General features: G+C 39.7%; 1 protein-coding gene across 4 annotated transcripts in view; it reads right to left on the reverse strand.

Moving 5' to 3' along the window:
- USP13 (ubiquitin specific peptidase 13) overlaps window positions 1-17755 on the reverse strand; it is a 45983-nt gene that overhangs the window by 13998 nt on the left and 14230 nt on the right. For all 4 annotated transcript variants that reach the window (XR_008207851.1, XM_052687342.1, XM_052687341.1 and 1 more), the window contains exons 4-10: window positions 10647-10768; window positions 10107-10249; window positions 9686-9870; window positions 5404-5498; window positions 4317-4504; window positions 3535-3606; window positions 3169-3262 (exon numbers count right to left, since the gene is read on the reverse strand). Coding sequence is in view for 3 of the 4 variants with exons in the window: in XM_052687342.1 (XP_052543302.1) it covers window positions 3169-3262; window positions 3535-3606; window positions 4317-4504; window positions 5404-5498; window positions 9686-9870; window positions 10107-10249; window positions 10647-10768 (899 nt within the window). In the remaining variant the exon portion in view is untranslated. The remainder of the gene's footprint in view (window positions 1-3168; window positions 3263-3534; window positions 3607-4316; window positions 4505-5403; window positions 5499-9685; window positions 9871-10106; window positions 10250-10646; window positions 10769-17755) is intronic.

Below are 17755 nucleotides of genomic sequence, written 5' to 3' on the forward strand. Positions count from 1 at the left end.
TTTCACACTCTCTATCAATTTCAGAAGCTTTTTTTTTTTCCTCCTGAAATTTCTTCAAAATGACATTAGCTACAATACCTTTCAAATAATGCTTTCAAAAGGGTCAGAATATTTTGCTCAGATTTGCTCTCACTCTCCATAAAACCAAATAAATTTCAAGAGAGTCCAAGCAAAAGCAGAGCCCTTAGGACACGCTAAAGGTTATTAAATATTCAGCCAATCTCAGACTTTACCACAGTTGCTCTCCATTTCTCTAGTATAAAAAGAAAAAAAGCAGCATGAAATGAAAGGTACACAGAGCACACACTAAAACAGGAAAATGTGAATATTGATTTCAACAGGGAAAGGTAGGCAGAGACTCACTGAAATCAGAAGAATGTTCTCAGTTACATTTTTGTAACTGGCAGCTTACCAGCAATGTCACGAGGCTAAGATGCCACTGAGAGGCTCCCATACAGAGCCTTACTGCTGCTTTGACAGAGAGATGTTCCAGTGATTTCTGAACCCTGGGTTATGCGTCACTCTTGCATCATCAATCACATTTCATTAAAGCCCAGATAGGCATAAAATACCTCAAATTACTATACAATAGGCTTTTTCTTTTTTTTTTCTATACAGCAAGGTGGCACATTTGCACATTTGCCTTGACGTGTAATGCACTGTTTGGAATTAAGCCTTGCTTCCATCTACATACTTTTTATTCATCTATTTGAGCATGGAGAAACAAGCCACATGCAACAATCTCCAGAGAAGGATATTCTTCTCTAAACCCTGTCCCCATGAAGGGCAAGAAAAACAATGGAAGAAATGACAGAGATCTAACAGAAAATCAACTCCTAGTTGATGATCATTTAGGCTTTCAACTTGTTTTTAATATTAAAATGGACCAAGAAAACTTCTGCTGTTCCCAGACAAAGCTCCTGTGATGAAAAGTAGATTTTACTTCCCCAGAACCAAAAATATTTACAGAATATCTGTCATAATTTCTTCATCAACAGTTGCAAAACAGCTCAGCTAAATATAGACTGTGCTGGACCACTGCAGATCTCACATGAATGCTTTCACAGGCAACAACTCCCCAAAACTCTGGATGAATTCCAGCAACCTAGAAAGAAACCTAGAATGTCTCACAGGTAGGATGCAAAAAAAAAAAAAAAAAAAAAAAAAAAAAAAAAAAAAAAAAAGATAAAATGAACAACTGTAGACACAAAATGGAGGCATTTGAAAATGTTGGGCACCTAAAATCCAGTGTAGTCATATTATGAATGTCAGTACAGCTCTCTAAATGACAGAATACAATATGTATATCAGTATTGCTGGGGGAAGGTGACAGGGAGGGAGGTGAGCAGGGAACATTCCCAAATTCAGAAATCTAGTTTTTTGTATGTCCACAGCAACAGAACAGAAAAAAATAACATCTATAAATTGAATTTTTCCGTGTTCTTCTTCAAAACACAGAATGAAAGGTGTGAAAGCTGTTCCTAAACCTAGTGTATGCTACAATTTGCTTGATAAAGGACTCATCTGATACGTGTAACTACAATTTTAATTAACTCATGAACAATGCAAGCACTCTTAAATGCCAATACATGGTTACTACTACCTGACACAGGTTTGTACCATTTGTCATTGAAGATCTCAACATCTCATTGCTAAGATTAACCCTTGGGCAAAACAGAGTAGTGGGTTCACAGCTGCAGGTTTGTCCTAACAGTTCAAGTCCTGAACTTTCAGCACATAATTTCTTTTTCACATCACAGACATTTAACAAAGTCAGTCAACTATTACAGAGAATTTAAGTGAGGCATCTGTTAAAATCTGTTCTTCTATTTCTTAATCAGTGTGCTTCACTGATAGATTCCAACTTTACTTAAAAGCATAAGCCACATTTTTTGGTTTCTTTCAAAACAGTCAGTATCTACTATGCAGAACAACTGCCAAGCAGACATGGGGCACTCAAATTATACAAACTACAGTGTACCAGACGCTCTGTGTCCAGAATCTTCCTGGCATTCTTCTTTGGAAATGAATTCCTATATCAATAACTAACAGAGACAAAGGTAAAAGGAAAATACCTATTTTTACGAAAACCATCATATGCTTCTTTGACAAGCCCACACGACTTCTACTGTCCATGAAAATACAACTCTGTATGAAGCATTTTCCCCTGTAAAGAAAGCTCTTTCCTACAAGCAGTATCTTCACTTCGTTGTGAAGACTAATTTAACTCCACATGTTGTTTGGAGCCACAGTAAGTGGGCTGGCAGGGACATTAACACAGGGAGGGGGAGGGAGGAACGACACACATTGACACAGTTCAGGCCCAGTTTTCCCAGCATCACTCTAAACAAAATGTTTCAAGTAGATAGTTTGAATAGGAAAACAAATCTCAATTTTGACAGATTCACTCGTGTAGATTACACGAACCAAATAACTAACATATTGCTCAAGGCAAATGTTAATCAAATTGCTGTGGGAAAAGCAGTGACAAATCCATAAGCAGAGTTTGAAAAAAAGCCAAAATACAAACTGATGTCATTCTCATTCTCCAAACACTGAGGGAAATTTATGCCAACTTGGTAAAAGAGAAACTGTTGTGACATAAAAGCTGCTAACAGCTTTTCTTCACAGAACTGAGAAGAGGTACAAAGACAAAGCAGAATCACACAAGGCCCATGAAGCTTGTTGAGAGAAAGAAATGAGCCAGGCCTTGGCAAAAAATTATCATTATTTCTGAAAATCAAAAAATTGCCTAAGATATTAAGAGCTTCCACTGAAATCAGGTAGAATATTTTCAGACACCTCAGAAACAATTTATTTGGTCTTTCTATTACTTTCTGCAATTTAGAGTGAGATTAGAAAATCCTCTAACACTCAGGACACCCTAAAATAGCATTCTACTGTCCCTCAGAGAAGATAAACATAAGTTCTATGAATGCACTCATCACAGGAGCTGCTGAACACCTTCTTAACAGAATCATTGGTTACTTTAAAGCTTTGCACAAATAGTCCCTGACTAATATATTCCTGACTAGAATCCCGCTCATTCCACCTTGCTAAGCATCCCATGTTAGATCCATCCATGTTCTCCAGTGCCCAGCACCTGTTCCCTTTTCTCAGGGTATCACTTTTACCTAGTTACTAGGCTGCACAAACTCAGTCAAATACCTTGTGTTCTTCTTTCATCACCTGTTCAATAAGCTCAGATTTCATGGGTGGTTTAGAATACTGGCCTGAAAGGAGGCCATGTCCCAGTTTAGCCCTGTAGGAAAGAAAATGAGGGGAAAAGAAACAAAAAAACATGAACACATGAGAAAATAGACAAAAAATAGAAGATTTTCTTCCAAGGAAGAAATATACTGTCTTTGAGCCCTTAAAGAAACATTACATATAATTAATCAGGCAAGTCTTCACATTGAACCCTGTGCCATGTTTTGATTTCAAGCCCACACAAGCCTATTTTTCTTCTTTGCCATTAAATTATTCAGATTCTATTTAAATTGACAAAGTAAGTCATTGAAAAGCATCGCTTACATCTGGGTGTTGAAATCTTGTGTTGGATCAAGTGGGGAGTAGTCGAATATTCTCGGAAGGTTTCCCACATACCTGGGCATCAAGAACAAAGCACAAACATTCAAATACTACACAGAGGTAGACACACAGTCCTCAGCAGCAATACATCTACAAGCCCCTTCTGTGCTGGCAAATCAAATTTTGCAACACACAAATAATTTCACCTAACCCTGGTGAATGCTTCTACCACTGAAAAATAGTAGTAAAGAAATAAGGAAGAGGATATTTAAGTTATGGTTAGAAGTTTCTAGCTAAAGAGAAAATATACGGCTTTGCTGTTTACCCAGAATATTCTACCTGAAACAGCTGCTGGGCACTGCTCAAAACCACAATGAAACAATGTACTTCCTACTCCAGACCAGCACTGCCAAATAAATTCTTAACAGTTTTCTGTTTGTTAGCTTTTAATCAGGAACAAAACACATGAAATAATGTTTGTATCGAGTTTCCTCAGAGAAATAATAGCTAATTCCTGACAATAATTGCTGAGGTATATATTGTTGTAGCCCATTTGTTGAAAACCAAAGCACTTGGTAACATACTGTCTGAGTATTGCTTCACTTGAACACAGGTGAAATAACAGGCTACCTGGGTAGAGCCACACAAAGAAACACGTGATGCAAAGATCTAAACTCTGCCAGGTCTCTATCTTGTTAAAGACTCTAAAATACTGTTCTGCATAGAAAAACAGGACATAGGAGAACTAGGCAACTAGTAGTAAATGCTAGCTTGGAGCTACTTACGCTCGCTGGAACTCTGGGATGCTGAAAATGGCTTGCATGACAGCATTGAGGTAGCAGCTATTTCCCAGGTTCTTCATGCCGGTATACCCCGGGCCATACACGGGCTTGAGTTTCATACCAGCTTCCTGAATCACCTCCCATTCAGAGACTCTTGGTTTTATATCATTATCTCTTAGACCATTCTCTGCCTGAAAGCAAAAAGACTTATTTTGCCTTTTAACTTCTGCAACTATTAAACTGCTGCTGTCATCATCACCAATTTTGTGAATTCTTTTAGAAAAGAGCAGCCAAATTGATGGGAAAAGGGAGGTAAATCCCACATGCAGGGGAGGAGGTCAAGGTCAGAAGTGTAGCAGCTTGCTCATCCAATTCGTCCCACAGCTCTTCACTACAGACCGCTGGCTCTTTGAATGTTTCTCATTATGCCTTCAATCTCCACTTCTCTATGATCTGCATTCTCAAGACTCAGCATAAAGATACTTCATGTTTTCAAGCTGCACTTTTCCGTTTATAATGGTTGGGCATAGCTGCTACTGTAGAAGATGGTCTCAGCAAACAAATCAGATGCAAAGATGCTGCTTCAACAACTCTCCATGCAAAAGGGAAAAGCTAGGTCTGGGATGTTGAAGTTCCAATTCACAGCTCAGCTTTCAATTTGTAGATACTAATCATTACATTACCACTTACTGCTAGCACTACTCCCCCACTTCACAAATCATCTCACATACCTGTGTAAATGCAGAAGGGGAATTCTCTGCAACAGCTGAAACTATACACCAATTTTGCAGATTTTTTAAGTAAAAACACGTTTTTCAGAAAGACCACTGAATAAGAGGAACTTTTATTCATAATATTGGCGAAGATATTAATATACTGAAAATACTGATTAGAACCATGAAGGCTTCTGAAACTCTTCTATAATAGTTTAGGGTCTTTTTTTTTTCTTTTGCCTCCACTAGGACAATGAAATACACTAACCAGTATAAGGTTTGTTCTATATAAACTACAGATATAGCTCTTCTCCTGTTTCTCCCTACTCCCAACTAGAAAAGTAACGAAGAAACTAAAAAGAAGCTTGATTTCCTACCACTTGCATCTGCAGCATATCAATCCCAAAGTGTGCCAGATGCTTTGCTATATGTGGATCTAACACCGGCTCCTCTTCATCAAAGGAATAGACATCTACAAAAGCAAAGAGAAACAGATGACCTGTTGTATCAAATGTTACCCTTTCTCTTTGTTGATTATTGCATTCTCAATACAGAAGTGCCTATATAAAATGTCTTATTCATATTCTCTGGGGTTGGTTGAGATGTATATAACATATAGACCACAGAGCTCAGTAAACATCTTAAATATGTTTTCAACATATCAACTCAACTATTCTCCTTTGAGTCAATTACACACCTTCATAGCATTAAAACCTATGAAAATTTGAAGTAATTACAGTATTACCCAACAATCTCCTCTCTTTTCCCCAAAAGAAGTAAAAGAAATCTGTAGAAGAAGGAACACAACTCACAGAATTGTAAGGATTGTAACCAATCCATGTTTTGAACACAGCAGCAAGAATGTTCGAATTTTATGTGGAGCTACTACATGCTGGCAAACACATTCAAAACTGTGAAGCCAAGTGACAACTGGAAATGGCATTTTAATGTCTCATGCAGTTCAAGGAATCCATTTCCTTTTCCCAGTGATACACAGGGTAAAAATAAAAAATTCTTCATTCGAAATAACTTGGATGGGAGTTGGAAGATTAATCTTATCATGAGGGAGAAAGTCCAACGTCATTATTGGGATGTCTTGCTTTATTGTATGAGAGATCTAAATCCTAGCTTTAAAATAGCTCCTCGTAGTCCATAAAGATTTTGAAAGGGCAAAGTTCAAACTGGGGAGGAAAGCAGTAAGCCTAATGATACTTTTGTTATGTTTAATAAATTCAATAAAAGGACAAAATGAAAATAAAAATTTCATTTTTAATACTTACCAAACAAGACTTTAATGAAGCAGAGCTTTCACCTACTTAAGCAAATAACAGTAAATCTACAGGCATGGCATGAGGATATAAGACCCACTAGAAAGTCCTGAACAGGTCTTGTCTTTTCTCTGCTCTCTTCCTTCGTAGTGTACGAATACTCCTCTGCTCCAGTCTCTACTCATATCAAAGCCCAGAAAGTCTCTGCCAGTACTCCTCTCAGACAAGTTTCCATCACATCCTATAGAGTTTTTCAGTGATCCTGCCTCATGTGATCAGATCCGGGGTAAGAGAGAAATTTGAACCCTGAACAAGAAGAAATAAGAAAAATCTGGGAGGACAGAGCAGGAATCCAGATGAAGTCTGCTTGCAGCACAGACCACTTCTAAAGGGTCCTTCTGCTCTCTCCTGGCCTCAGTCCATCACCTGCATAAGATTTTAACAAGACTGCAGATTCCTTGAAGAATGCCAGTGAGAAAACCACACTGAAATGATAGCTTGAGTGTCAGCCACTATTCTAAGATCTAAGTGCAACTTATGGATTTATCAGCCCTATGAAAAACACAAACTCTCTCAAACCAAGGAATGGTGTTTTTGAGTCACATTGCTATCAGTGGCCATCAGACCCTCTATTAACATTGGTTCTGATGACCCCTCTGGTATGCATGGAGCTGTAGCTGCTCATCTACTGGAATACCACTGTGTAGTAGCAAGCATGCTCAGAGAACTTGACAGCTCATCCACATACAACATTCCATAGTCTTCTGGTGAGGTCACAGAACAGCCAGAAGATCCTGTAAAGCTCACACACCTATCAGTGAGATTACACATCAGCTGATCTTGGGTGACTGCTCCCAATGTGTTTGCTTTGATTTTGTTTTTCCTCATTTCTGGCAAATGAAGAAAGAGCAGCCATCTGGAATTACTGACCCTGAGCTGCAAGAATGGAACACACAACGTTAATCTTCACTCAAGCCCAGCTTGTCTCACAAACATTATTCCTTTCTGCTGTGTAGCCAACTTAAATTCATGAGAGAAAAACAATCCACTCCAAAGGCAGCAAAGGGCAGCAAATTAAAGAAGTTGAGAGTTCCAAAACACTGGTCCATAGTCCTCTCCTGCATTCTTACCCATAAGAGTCTACACAGAAATCAGCAAATGGGACACACTAGCTGCGGAGTAAGAAAAGGGTAAAGAGGGGAAGATAATAACAAATGAAAAAGAGAACAAGAAATATGAGATAGGCACCACAAAACATTATTCAACAGAGAATAACTGTTATTACTCATATTGCAGTAAGAAGTGACACTGCTACCTGTACTTCCTTTTCTCTTCCAGCTCAAGATTTATGCCTGTTAGAGACATCACTCCTTCCTACTTAAAGGATAACAGGCAATGGTGTGTGAAGAAACAGGTTGCCCAAGATTACCCTAAAGAAGTATCCGACAATTACTGAGACTGGCATCCACAAAGCAACTCATTCAAGTACCTGTTAAAAATAGAGCCTCTCACTGCCAAATAACTATTCCAGTCCTCAGAGCATTTTCAACCATGTAACCTCAAGTACTTGAAATCAAACGTAATCGCATTGTAAAGAGAAGTAGCTGTTAGCATAGCCTGCCAAGAAGCACTCAACCTACAGAAGAAAATGTTTGACTCGTCTAACCTGCCCAAGGTCCTAGGATGCTAGACAGAATTTTGGTTCAATCTCTGATCCGAATCCAGGTCTGTTTGTTGACGAAACTATGAAATGAGGCTAATGCCCCACAAATCCCTTCCAGTCTGTGCAATGCGGATTTGTCAGGAAAAGACAAGGGGCTCTCCTCTGCTCTCTCTGTAGGGAATAAGAAGGGAAAGGATAAGCACAGTACTGGCTTCTCCTCTTTCTCATCCTTACTTGTGTGAAAAAGGATAAAGTAACATCAGCAGAAGGACCAACACTTATTATTCCTCTACTATTACCTCTTCACCTCCAGGCCAGTAAAGCAGAAACCAGACAGATATTTGTCACAATCAGCCACAGGGCCTCTTTCCTGAAGCTCATCTGTCATCCAGCCCTATAGAGAAGTTATGATTACCAATGCAATATAGATCAGAGAGATTAATTGCTGAAAAGGAAAAGAAAGAAAGTTGGGGGAGGGAAGTCTTCCCTATAGGGACATTAAGTTAACGACATCCAGAAGAACAAATATCTGTGTAGAACAGCTGCTGCCCCCCATTCAGAGGGAAAGATGACAGCGTGTCCTTTGTTATCCCAAAGGCCACATGAGAGCGAAAACAGCTGATGGGTGGGAGGCAGAAGTACAACAGCTGTAGGAAACAAATACTAGTGGTAAAAATACCAGAAAAGCATTGAAACAAGCACTAAAATATTATTTATTTTGTAGATGCAGGTTGAAACTTTCACCCAAGAAAATCCTAACCATCTTCAATCCAAAAATCAGGCTAATCCAAGGAAACAGAATCTGGGAGAAAATTAAATTTGCTCAGTGTTTCTATGGCACAGCTGGGTGAATCTAACTACAGCCTCCTTACCCTGAAACTGAATAGGACTTAAAGATGAAAAATTCTCAACTGATGTGTGTAAATAAGTGGAAGGCTGCTGCTCTATGCAGTCATTTTTCATCCATATGGTCCTGAGCACTAGAAAACAAACGTAATCATGCTACCTGATCCTTTTTTGCCTCCTTACAGCTGCAGAAAAAGATGCTTGCTTAAGACTTTTTCAGCTTCTCATGTTTATACTCCATCTAGTTTTCACACACCACAACCCTCCCCCACAGCAACACTGCAGAATGTCACACAGAATTTGCAAGCAGGAACACTTCTATAGATTTTTCATTCTCACAAGATCATCAGGCTTTTTACTAATGACCATCACAGCAGCCCCATGAAGATGAACATAAAACTACTGAATCAACAAGGGAAGATAGTACATTTCCCAGTACGTTAAAAAAATACATATGATAGTAGGCTTTTCTGAATTTAAAATGCTACTGTTATTGCTTCTTTGTTATTGAAGATTGAATCATTTGCCCCAGACTAACACAGCAAAGTTACCCAAACTAAAAATACTGTTTCTCAGGACTATGTTGTTTCAAAACACCATTCTTCCCCGCCTAATATTAATCCACTATTACACAAAGCCAAAGTACTATTTACAATCAGACATATGACAGGAGAAAAGAACATTAAAAAAAATAAAAATAAAAAGGCTTTCTTCTAATGAAGTGTGTCATTCTCCTCAAACTGAACAAGACTCACAGGGTTCTCTCTCCATATCAGTCTGTTAAACATTTGCACTGGAAAAAAAACTCACTTGATTGTAGGTTTACATTGTTAGCTTCATGCACAAAAGATATCCCGTCTAAGAACCTGCCAGGTGGCTGACCTGCTCCATCAGGAGTGATGGTTCCCAACTTCACTGCCAGGGGATAACCCGTCTCCTTGTAGTGCTCCATTGCGTGGCCATTCCCTCCACTACCATCAAAGAACCACTTCCCGCACAACACCGAACCATCTGTCAGGTTCAGCCACAGATTCTCCCGAAGATCACATTTTGAGCACTTCCAACCACTGAGGAAAGAAAAAAAAAAAAAAGAAAAGAAAAAGGAAGAAAGAAATTAGAAGAAATTACAGAAGTAAGAAAGGCAGGAAGCCATTCTGCATTCCCAGTTACGGTAGGTCAAACCAAGCACTCCTACATCCAGCTAAGAATCATGCAAGATAATTGCTGGCTGAGTTACTGCCTTTAGTTTTTTATTCTGGACTGTATTAGATAACCTAGAATGAAAAAACCTTGCAATGCTTACCTGGGGGGAATTCTAACACCATTGTCCAACTGCACAAGTGATTTAGCATGCTTAGATGCCTGTAGCTCTTCTTCCCAGGAGTCAGGGTCCTGCTTCCTATAGGGTGATTTTGCACTGAGAAGTGCATCAGAAGCTATTGTCACCTGGAAGACAAAGGAAGATCAAATTCAAAAATCTATCACAGTTCAGTGACTTTTAGGAACTTGACATCCAACTCAGTTGCTAACCATATATTGAACTGGATATCAGTAAAACTAATTATATGCTTAAATACACAAATATGTATCTGGATTACAGTTATTTTAGCAGGAGAGCAAGCACAACATGTAATACAGGAGGCAAGCTGTCATCAAAATAAGGGAAGGAATGCAAGAGGCAAAAGCAAATCCCAAGAAAAAAGATAAAGCAGACTTTTAAAAATGTCTGCCTCTCTAGTTAAGAGAGACCTTTATGTAAAAATAAGCAACTGACGACAAATCAGCATTTTGATGAAAACTGATCTAGGGAAAATTCCTTCCATGCTTGCATATGTTCACTAACCAGTGCTGGTAACTCTTCTATGTTTGGTAATGAGATTTCATAGTGATCAGGAAATATAACGAGTTTTGCTTCATCTTCATATTCAAAGTCATCACTGCTCAGATCACCATTTGCCTCTAGATCTGGAAAACAAGATAGGTATTGTTAGGAGACAGTCCCAGGACCATGGCTCCTAAACTGTGCCAGTGGTACCACTAGGAAGCACTGCCAGCTATCAGCCCAAAAGCTGACACTCTCAGTAGTTTCTTCTGTTCTAAACTGAAATCTGACCCCACTGCAAGAGGATTAACTGAGGACCAAAATCTCCACCTCAATCTGAGCTCCGCTCATAGCTGATCTGGCCTCTCTCCAAGCAGTGTGCTGTTGTAGACATCTCATTCTGGAAGCAGATAACAAAATTCTACTCATTTTGGACAAAAGCAGCAGGCAATACTGCTGAGTATTCACCCGGGATATTGAAGCACTATACAATTTGAGACTAGGTCACACACTGGCTATGCCTAAATTGCAAAGCAACAACCCACAGTATCCAGATCACAGACCTGGATGAAACATTCCGTGGCTCCTATTCACTTTGCATCTGTAGCCTTTCCTCTCTTCCAGCTTTCCATGGCTGGAATTATTCCCGTATCTCATCATTAGCCTCAAATAGCTAAAAGCAAGAGCAATTTATCTCTTACCACAGCATGATAGGCAACCAGCAACCTCACTTCACTCTGGGCTTCTTTCACAGTTTATACTATCTTGTGTTTTGATAAAGGATAGAATCTCAACAGATGCAGTCCACAGCTGTAAGCTCTTTTTCTCTAAAAAGTAAAGAAACTGAGCGTCTCCAAGCTGACGGCAACATACTGCATAAATTTCACATAACCTCAATGGTGGCAAACATAGTAAAAACAAAACTAATGATAACCTCCTAAATGTGATAGATTTCAACCTGTGCAGTTTCCTCAGAGAAGATAAAAACTGTGTGTATGTTCAGACAAGTTCACAAGGCAGCAAACATCTCTTTTGCAGGGCTTACAGTCCCATGCTTCGCTCTGCCACCAGAGGGAACCTGAGGACAGCTCACATCAGTCAGTAGCTGTCATCTGGTATTTTCTTTTTCATATCAACATTAGAAGTTTTTAACCTTCACAAACCACTGTATAAAAAAGGCAATTACATGGCTGCCACAGTTCAAAATTCAGAGCCACACTTCAGCTCATCTCATGAACCAGAGAGCAGGTAGACAGCAGCAGCTTCACTGCTACTGACCCACATTAGAATTAGGGATCCAGAGAAAAATACTTAGCAGCATCATCCTTTTGGGCGTAAGGGGAAGAAAAAAGTTCCTTTTCAGGCTTCATACCACTTGTATTACCAGAAAAGTAAAACGTGATGCTTTGTCAGCATGGTATTTTGGATGTCTGACACAAGGCAGCATCACACTTCTTGAAGGAGGATACACACAGCATTATAACTATTTCAGGGGGAAATAAAAGATTTAACTTGCAATTTTACTTTAAAAGTGATCATGTAAGGCTGGCACACTTCCAGCCCACATATCTACAAAGGATTACAATATTTTCGGCAACTGTTGCACTGAAAATAGTTTATCAGTGTTCACACGTCCAGTATCACAAGAGTAGAAATTAATCCATGGTCACAGACTCAAAACTGCTGAAACAGCAGAGGACCTCAAACTAATTCCTAATGGTGACAGGTCCCTTAATGATGTCAAGTTGAAAATCCCAAAATCTGTACTCATGTTTTCAAATTTTAGCTTACATGCAGAGAGCCACAGTTGCTAAGCTTGGTAAGAAGACACACCTGCATCATATTTTCTGTATCCACACAACAGCCAGTTTAGCTAAGAAAGCATGAGTTTCTGCATAATAAAACAAGATGACTATTACATTACAAGACAACAGGAGCCCACAGGAAGCGAGGCTGCCAGTGGGCATCCCATATAGTCTGCAGGATGCTTCAGATACGGATCTTAAAACCAGTGCAGAATTTGACAAAGGAACAACTGTAGCCAGGGGAAAGAGTAGTGGGAGAAGTCTGCTTGCAAATTGAGCGTATTTGACCAAAAGTTACCGTAACACTAAAGGGACTTACAACAGGATAAACTTTCAAATACTTTATTTCATACAAGGGTATTTCTCAGACAGTGACAATCTTCTAACATACAGTGTATAGAAGAATCTCTGGGCAACAAATGGTTTACTCCAATTCTAAGGCTGCTGCACAACAACCAACCTGTACGCCATCTTTTTAAAGTGCTGCTGACTTGGGGAACAACCGCATGACAACGTTCCCCTTCTACCAGACGAACAACTCTATGGTACTCAGTCAGAGCCCCAGTTAAACACTGCAGTCATTAAAACAAAGTGGGCATAGGTCACCATGTTGTGTTGGGAGGCCAGGACAACGGGGAAAGCAAAATAACAGGCACGCTGAAACAGCAGCGCGTCTGACGTTATTTTGAGCAAGCAGTCAGGAGAGTACATTTACTCCAGCTCACAGGCGTCACACTTCTGTGACAGTGAGAAATGCACTGCTGCTGGACTGACTGAAAACAGCAGCTGGAGGTGGAAGACAGTACTGTAAACCAACCTACTGGAGGGGAAGGAGTGGACATGGCCAGATCAGATTTAGAAGAGTTACCAACTGAATGCACTAATAATAGGGGCATAAGGACATTCCAGGCAGGATCTCTAAACAGGATATCCTGTGCATATGGATGTGTGTGTATGAAAGGGGACACAAATACGAAAATTGAATGAGGATGTTGACTAATGAGGCTGCAACAAATTTTCAAACTCAAGAAATGTATCTTTGGAATCTGGGTTTAATCCTGATCTCTCTGAAAGTGATGGACAAATCTGTGGCAACATGGAAGTGAAAGATAAGTCTTTCAACCAATTAATTTCTTCCTGAAGCATTTGAATGACAATAAACTGCAGCAGCACTTTGCAGACCACAAGCTATTTCAATTAAATGCCTTCAGATACACCTAAAACACCAACCTCACATACTGGTTTCAGCTGGGACAGAGTCAATTTTCTACACAGTGCCTGGTATGATGCTACATTTTGACTTTAGGAGAAAAACAGTGTTGATAATGCACCATATTTTAATTGTTGCTGAGCAGTGCTATGCAGAGCCAAGGACATTTTCAGCTTCTTGTACCACCCTGCCAGCAACAGGGCTGGGAGGGGACAGAACCAGGACAGCTGATCTAAAGTGGCCAAAGGGATATTCCATACCATGCATCACCATGTGAAAAAAAAACATAAAACTGAGGAGAGGTGGTTGGGGTGGCAGCCACTACTCAAGGACTGACTAGGCATCAGCTGAGAGGTGGGGTGGTGAGCAATTGCATTATGCATTGCTTGTTCTGTAAGTAAGTATATATGTGTGTGTATACACACACACAAAGAGAGAAATATAAAATTAACATTATTTCCCTCTTCCTTCTCTGTCTTAGTAAATAGTTTTTATCTCAATCTGCAAGTTCTACTTTCTATTTTTCCTCAATCCTCTTCACCTTCTCCCTGGAGGCAGTGGGGTGAGCAAAAGAGCTGCCTGCCAGGTTAAAGCACAACACCTCATCAGATGAGCTATTTAAAGAGGAAGAAACAAAAGGAAAAGTGATACGCTTTCAGTCATGTAATTCCCTTATATAGGAAAAAGGGAAGCAAAACTTTCTACTGGGATCATTTGCATCATTCACTTTATGTAAAAATCACTTGCATTGCTTGCTACATCTCCAAAGCATTAGTATGGTGCTTTTAGTCCTAGAAACAGACCTCACCCTTTGGATTTCTGGCACTGAAAAAACAAAGTAAAGCCATCAGAATTGAAGACCTGAATATTTTGCTAGCAGTATTAGCTTATATTAATTTAGCATCACTTCTACATTTCCACCTAAAATAGCAGACTATTAAGACGTGAATAAAACATTCTATACCCAACTCAAGCAACAGATTCGCTCCTGATGCGATCAGCTTCACTTTTGCTGGTGCAATTTTAAGATTTAAAAATATTATCAGGACACACCGAAATCCTCTTAAGCCACACTTTTTCTTCCATTTCATAGATCTGTATATAGTCTATACATATTTACTTACACAAACCTACACCACTAGTGGTTCAAGTCCTCTTCAGAAGCTTTCTAAAATAAAAACATCCAGGGCAGCCACTATGAGAATAGGGAGAGCTAAGTGGACCTTGGTTAAACCTAGCATAGCCACTCTTGTGAACAGCCCTTATACTTGGAAATCCTACCTGTAAGTATTACCATTGCATTTGCAGGTGGGTGCCAGGCAGGAGAAGGTCAGCAAGTTTGTGAATTCTCCCCAGACTTCTTAAGTGAAAGCTTTCCTTTCTGATGCCTTCTCTGAGACCAGCTGTATGTCATGGATACTCCTCCCCAGTGAGGCTCCTCTCGTCTGCAATTACCATCCTCACAGATCTGCTGACAGAGCTGTTCATCTGAGTACTTCAAAATGGTTTTAATTGATGGTCTAAGTTATCCCTGACTTTGCTCAAACCAGAGCTCTTGCAAATTGCTGCACTGGCAGATACTGTTATGTTAACTGATCTAGAGGAGGACATCTGTCTATAGACAAATTTTATGACAGCCACTCTGCCATCTCTGTTTAGAATACAGTCCAGTGTCTGACACGGGCCCACAGGCACCCAGGAAGAAGGCAGAAATGCAGTGACTCCTTCCTCAGAATATACCTCTCATCTTCTAGATATCTACTTGGTTTCTCTGCTCAGAGCAGAGGCTCACTTCTGATTTACAATCCAAAATATAACGGAAAACCAAATATCAACTGCCACTCTTTGCATTTGCCACTTGCTAACTTGGCTAATATTTGCAGCAAACCACCGTAATGCTATAATGTGTACAGCAATAATAACAGAGCAGCAAAGTCTTTGGCAGCAGCAAATGAGGACAAGCCCAAATGCAGCAGCCATGGATTAATAAATGAAAGAAAAGAGCTGCTTACCCTTGGAAGGCCTCAAATATGCAGGGATCTCCAGTGAGATACCCTCACCTCCACTGCCAACCCTTAAATGAGATATGGAAAGAGTTGTGTCCTGGTTGCACCCTTTCCAGTCATGCAGCTGCACTGCATCCACCCGAGCTCCCCTGGGTTGGCCCTGCCTTCCCACCAGGTGCTCAATCACTGCTTCAGGCTGTGACTCAGTATTTCCACTGCACAGTTAAACTACTTCTCCTTTTCATAGTTTTCAACATTTCCTTCTTCTGTTGTTTAGTGCCTGAGTAACAAACCTAAAAATTATCTGCAATGTGATCTACTGCACAATTTAAAATCAATTACAACATCATTTCCTCATTTTTCAGTCTCTTTCCAGATCATTTATGATTATATTAATTCTTCATAATTAAAACATTACTAAGGATTCTGCTGGTTATTTTCTGCTGTGAGAACTGGCCCTCCAATACAAGGATCTTCTCTCTTATTCCATTCATCCTTCTGATGAAGATCTTCTGTAGAAGATCACAGCACATTTTATTAATCAAATTGCTCTTATTAATGTGAGGATTGACTCTCCCCAACTATTCTGGCAGGCCTATAAGCATTACTTCACTTTACAAAACCAGTGTTTGCGGGTGTTTTTTGTGTTTTGTTTTTTTGTTTGTTTGTTTGTTTGGTCACTTCCTATTAATTTTGATACTTTCTTCTCCTAGATGCACTACAATGAAAATGAAACCTAGCAATGATACTTTTTCTAGTCCCATCCCCCCACCTTAAAAACCAGTGTCACACTGACCACAGTGTGGCCAAATTCCAAATATAATGAGGAGGTTATATATGCCAGAGACAACAGTCCAGCAGTTCCTTATCTGAAAGCCTTCTGAAGTAATGGAGAACAACCATCTCATCCCATCAATTAACTTCTTTCCACTTTACAGACTGGATCTAAAACGTAATAGCCACGCACCCTGACAGATAGAAAATCCTCAATCTAGCTCCCATAGATACCAATGGAGTGAGGACACTAGTCTGTGTTCCATGATGTAGATGGTCTGCTTTAAAAATCACCCCAAATCCCCAGACAGCTTGCACCATCTGAGCAAAGTTATCCATGGTACCTAGCAATATTTAAACACACAAGATTCAAGGCAGCTCACATTTTTATGCACAACATTATGCCTCCTGAATAAAACAGAGCTCTCACTACCAACACCCTTCAGCCTTCTTGGAAAGGAAAAAAAAAAAAAAAAAAAAAAAAAGCCAACAAAAATCCCAGAGCATGAGTACACACGCTTTGCTATGCATCTTTCCATGCTCAAGGGGAGATAAAGCCTTCAGTGGACTAACCCAGCCTGTCTGTGTTTCTGTGGTGTTTGCTGGATAGCAGCAGTGAAAATAGAAAGTAATCAATGAGCAACCAAAATATGTTTTCCTAATACTAAGGAGATTGAAAAGGGTTTAATATCTGTAATAGCCTTTGTATAATCAATGAATATTAAGATGTTATAATTATGAAATAAACAAGAGAGTTTGACAAAGCAGACTACGATAACAAAAAAAGAATACATAGAAGGCTTACCCACTATCCTGGGCTCACTCACAAAACACCAGCAGAGGCAATCTCCAAAAGAGATCCTTCCCCACTGGTAGTCAGCTCTTAAATAGGAATTGCCTTCACCTGTGCTCCTCTGTCTGACTCACTGCTCGGCTCAGGTGATCAGTCAGAGGTTCAGGCCGTGACTCAGCAGTTCTCATGCAGCCTCACATCAAAGAGGCCTTTTGAAGCAACACAATAAATGCCAAAACTGGATTGACTTTATCCAGACAGCTTAATTCTTTTTGCTTTCAGGGAATTATTCAGATAGTTACACCTAGAAACACAGTGATGTCAGAGTACCATTGAGCACTACCACTGCCTCACAGCTTAAGCCCTAAATGGCAGGCTATGTGTACAGGCTGATAATCACTTATTTGGTGCCAACTTCTGTCAGAGTTGTCCAAGTTTACAATAAGGAAAACAAAACATGCTTTTAAGATGAGAAGACTGACAGCTCCAAACCGGTGAGGAAGATGATGAGTTCAGAGAAAAGATGTCAAATTTTGCTAACC

This window comes from Tympanuchus pallidicinctus, unplaced genomic scaffold, assembly GCF_026119805.1.
Source record: "Tympanuchus pallidicinctus isolate F22 unplaced genomic scaffold, pur_lepc_1.0 scaffold22, whole genome shotgun sequence".
Taxonomy (NCBI): Eukaryota; Metazoa; Chordata; class Aves; order Galliformes; family Phasianidae; genus Tympanuchus; species Tympanuchus pallidicinctus.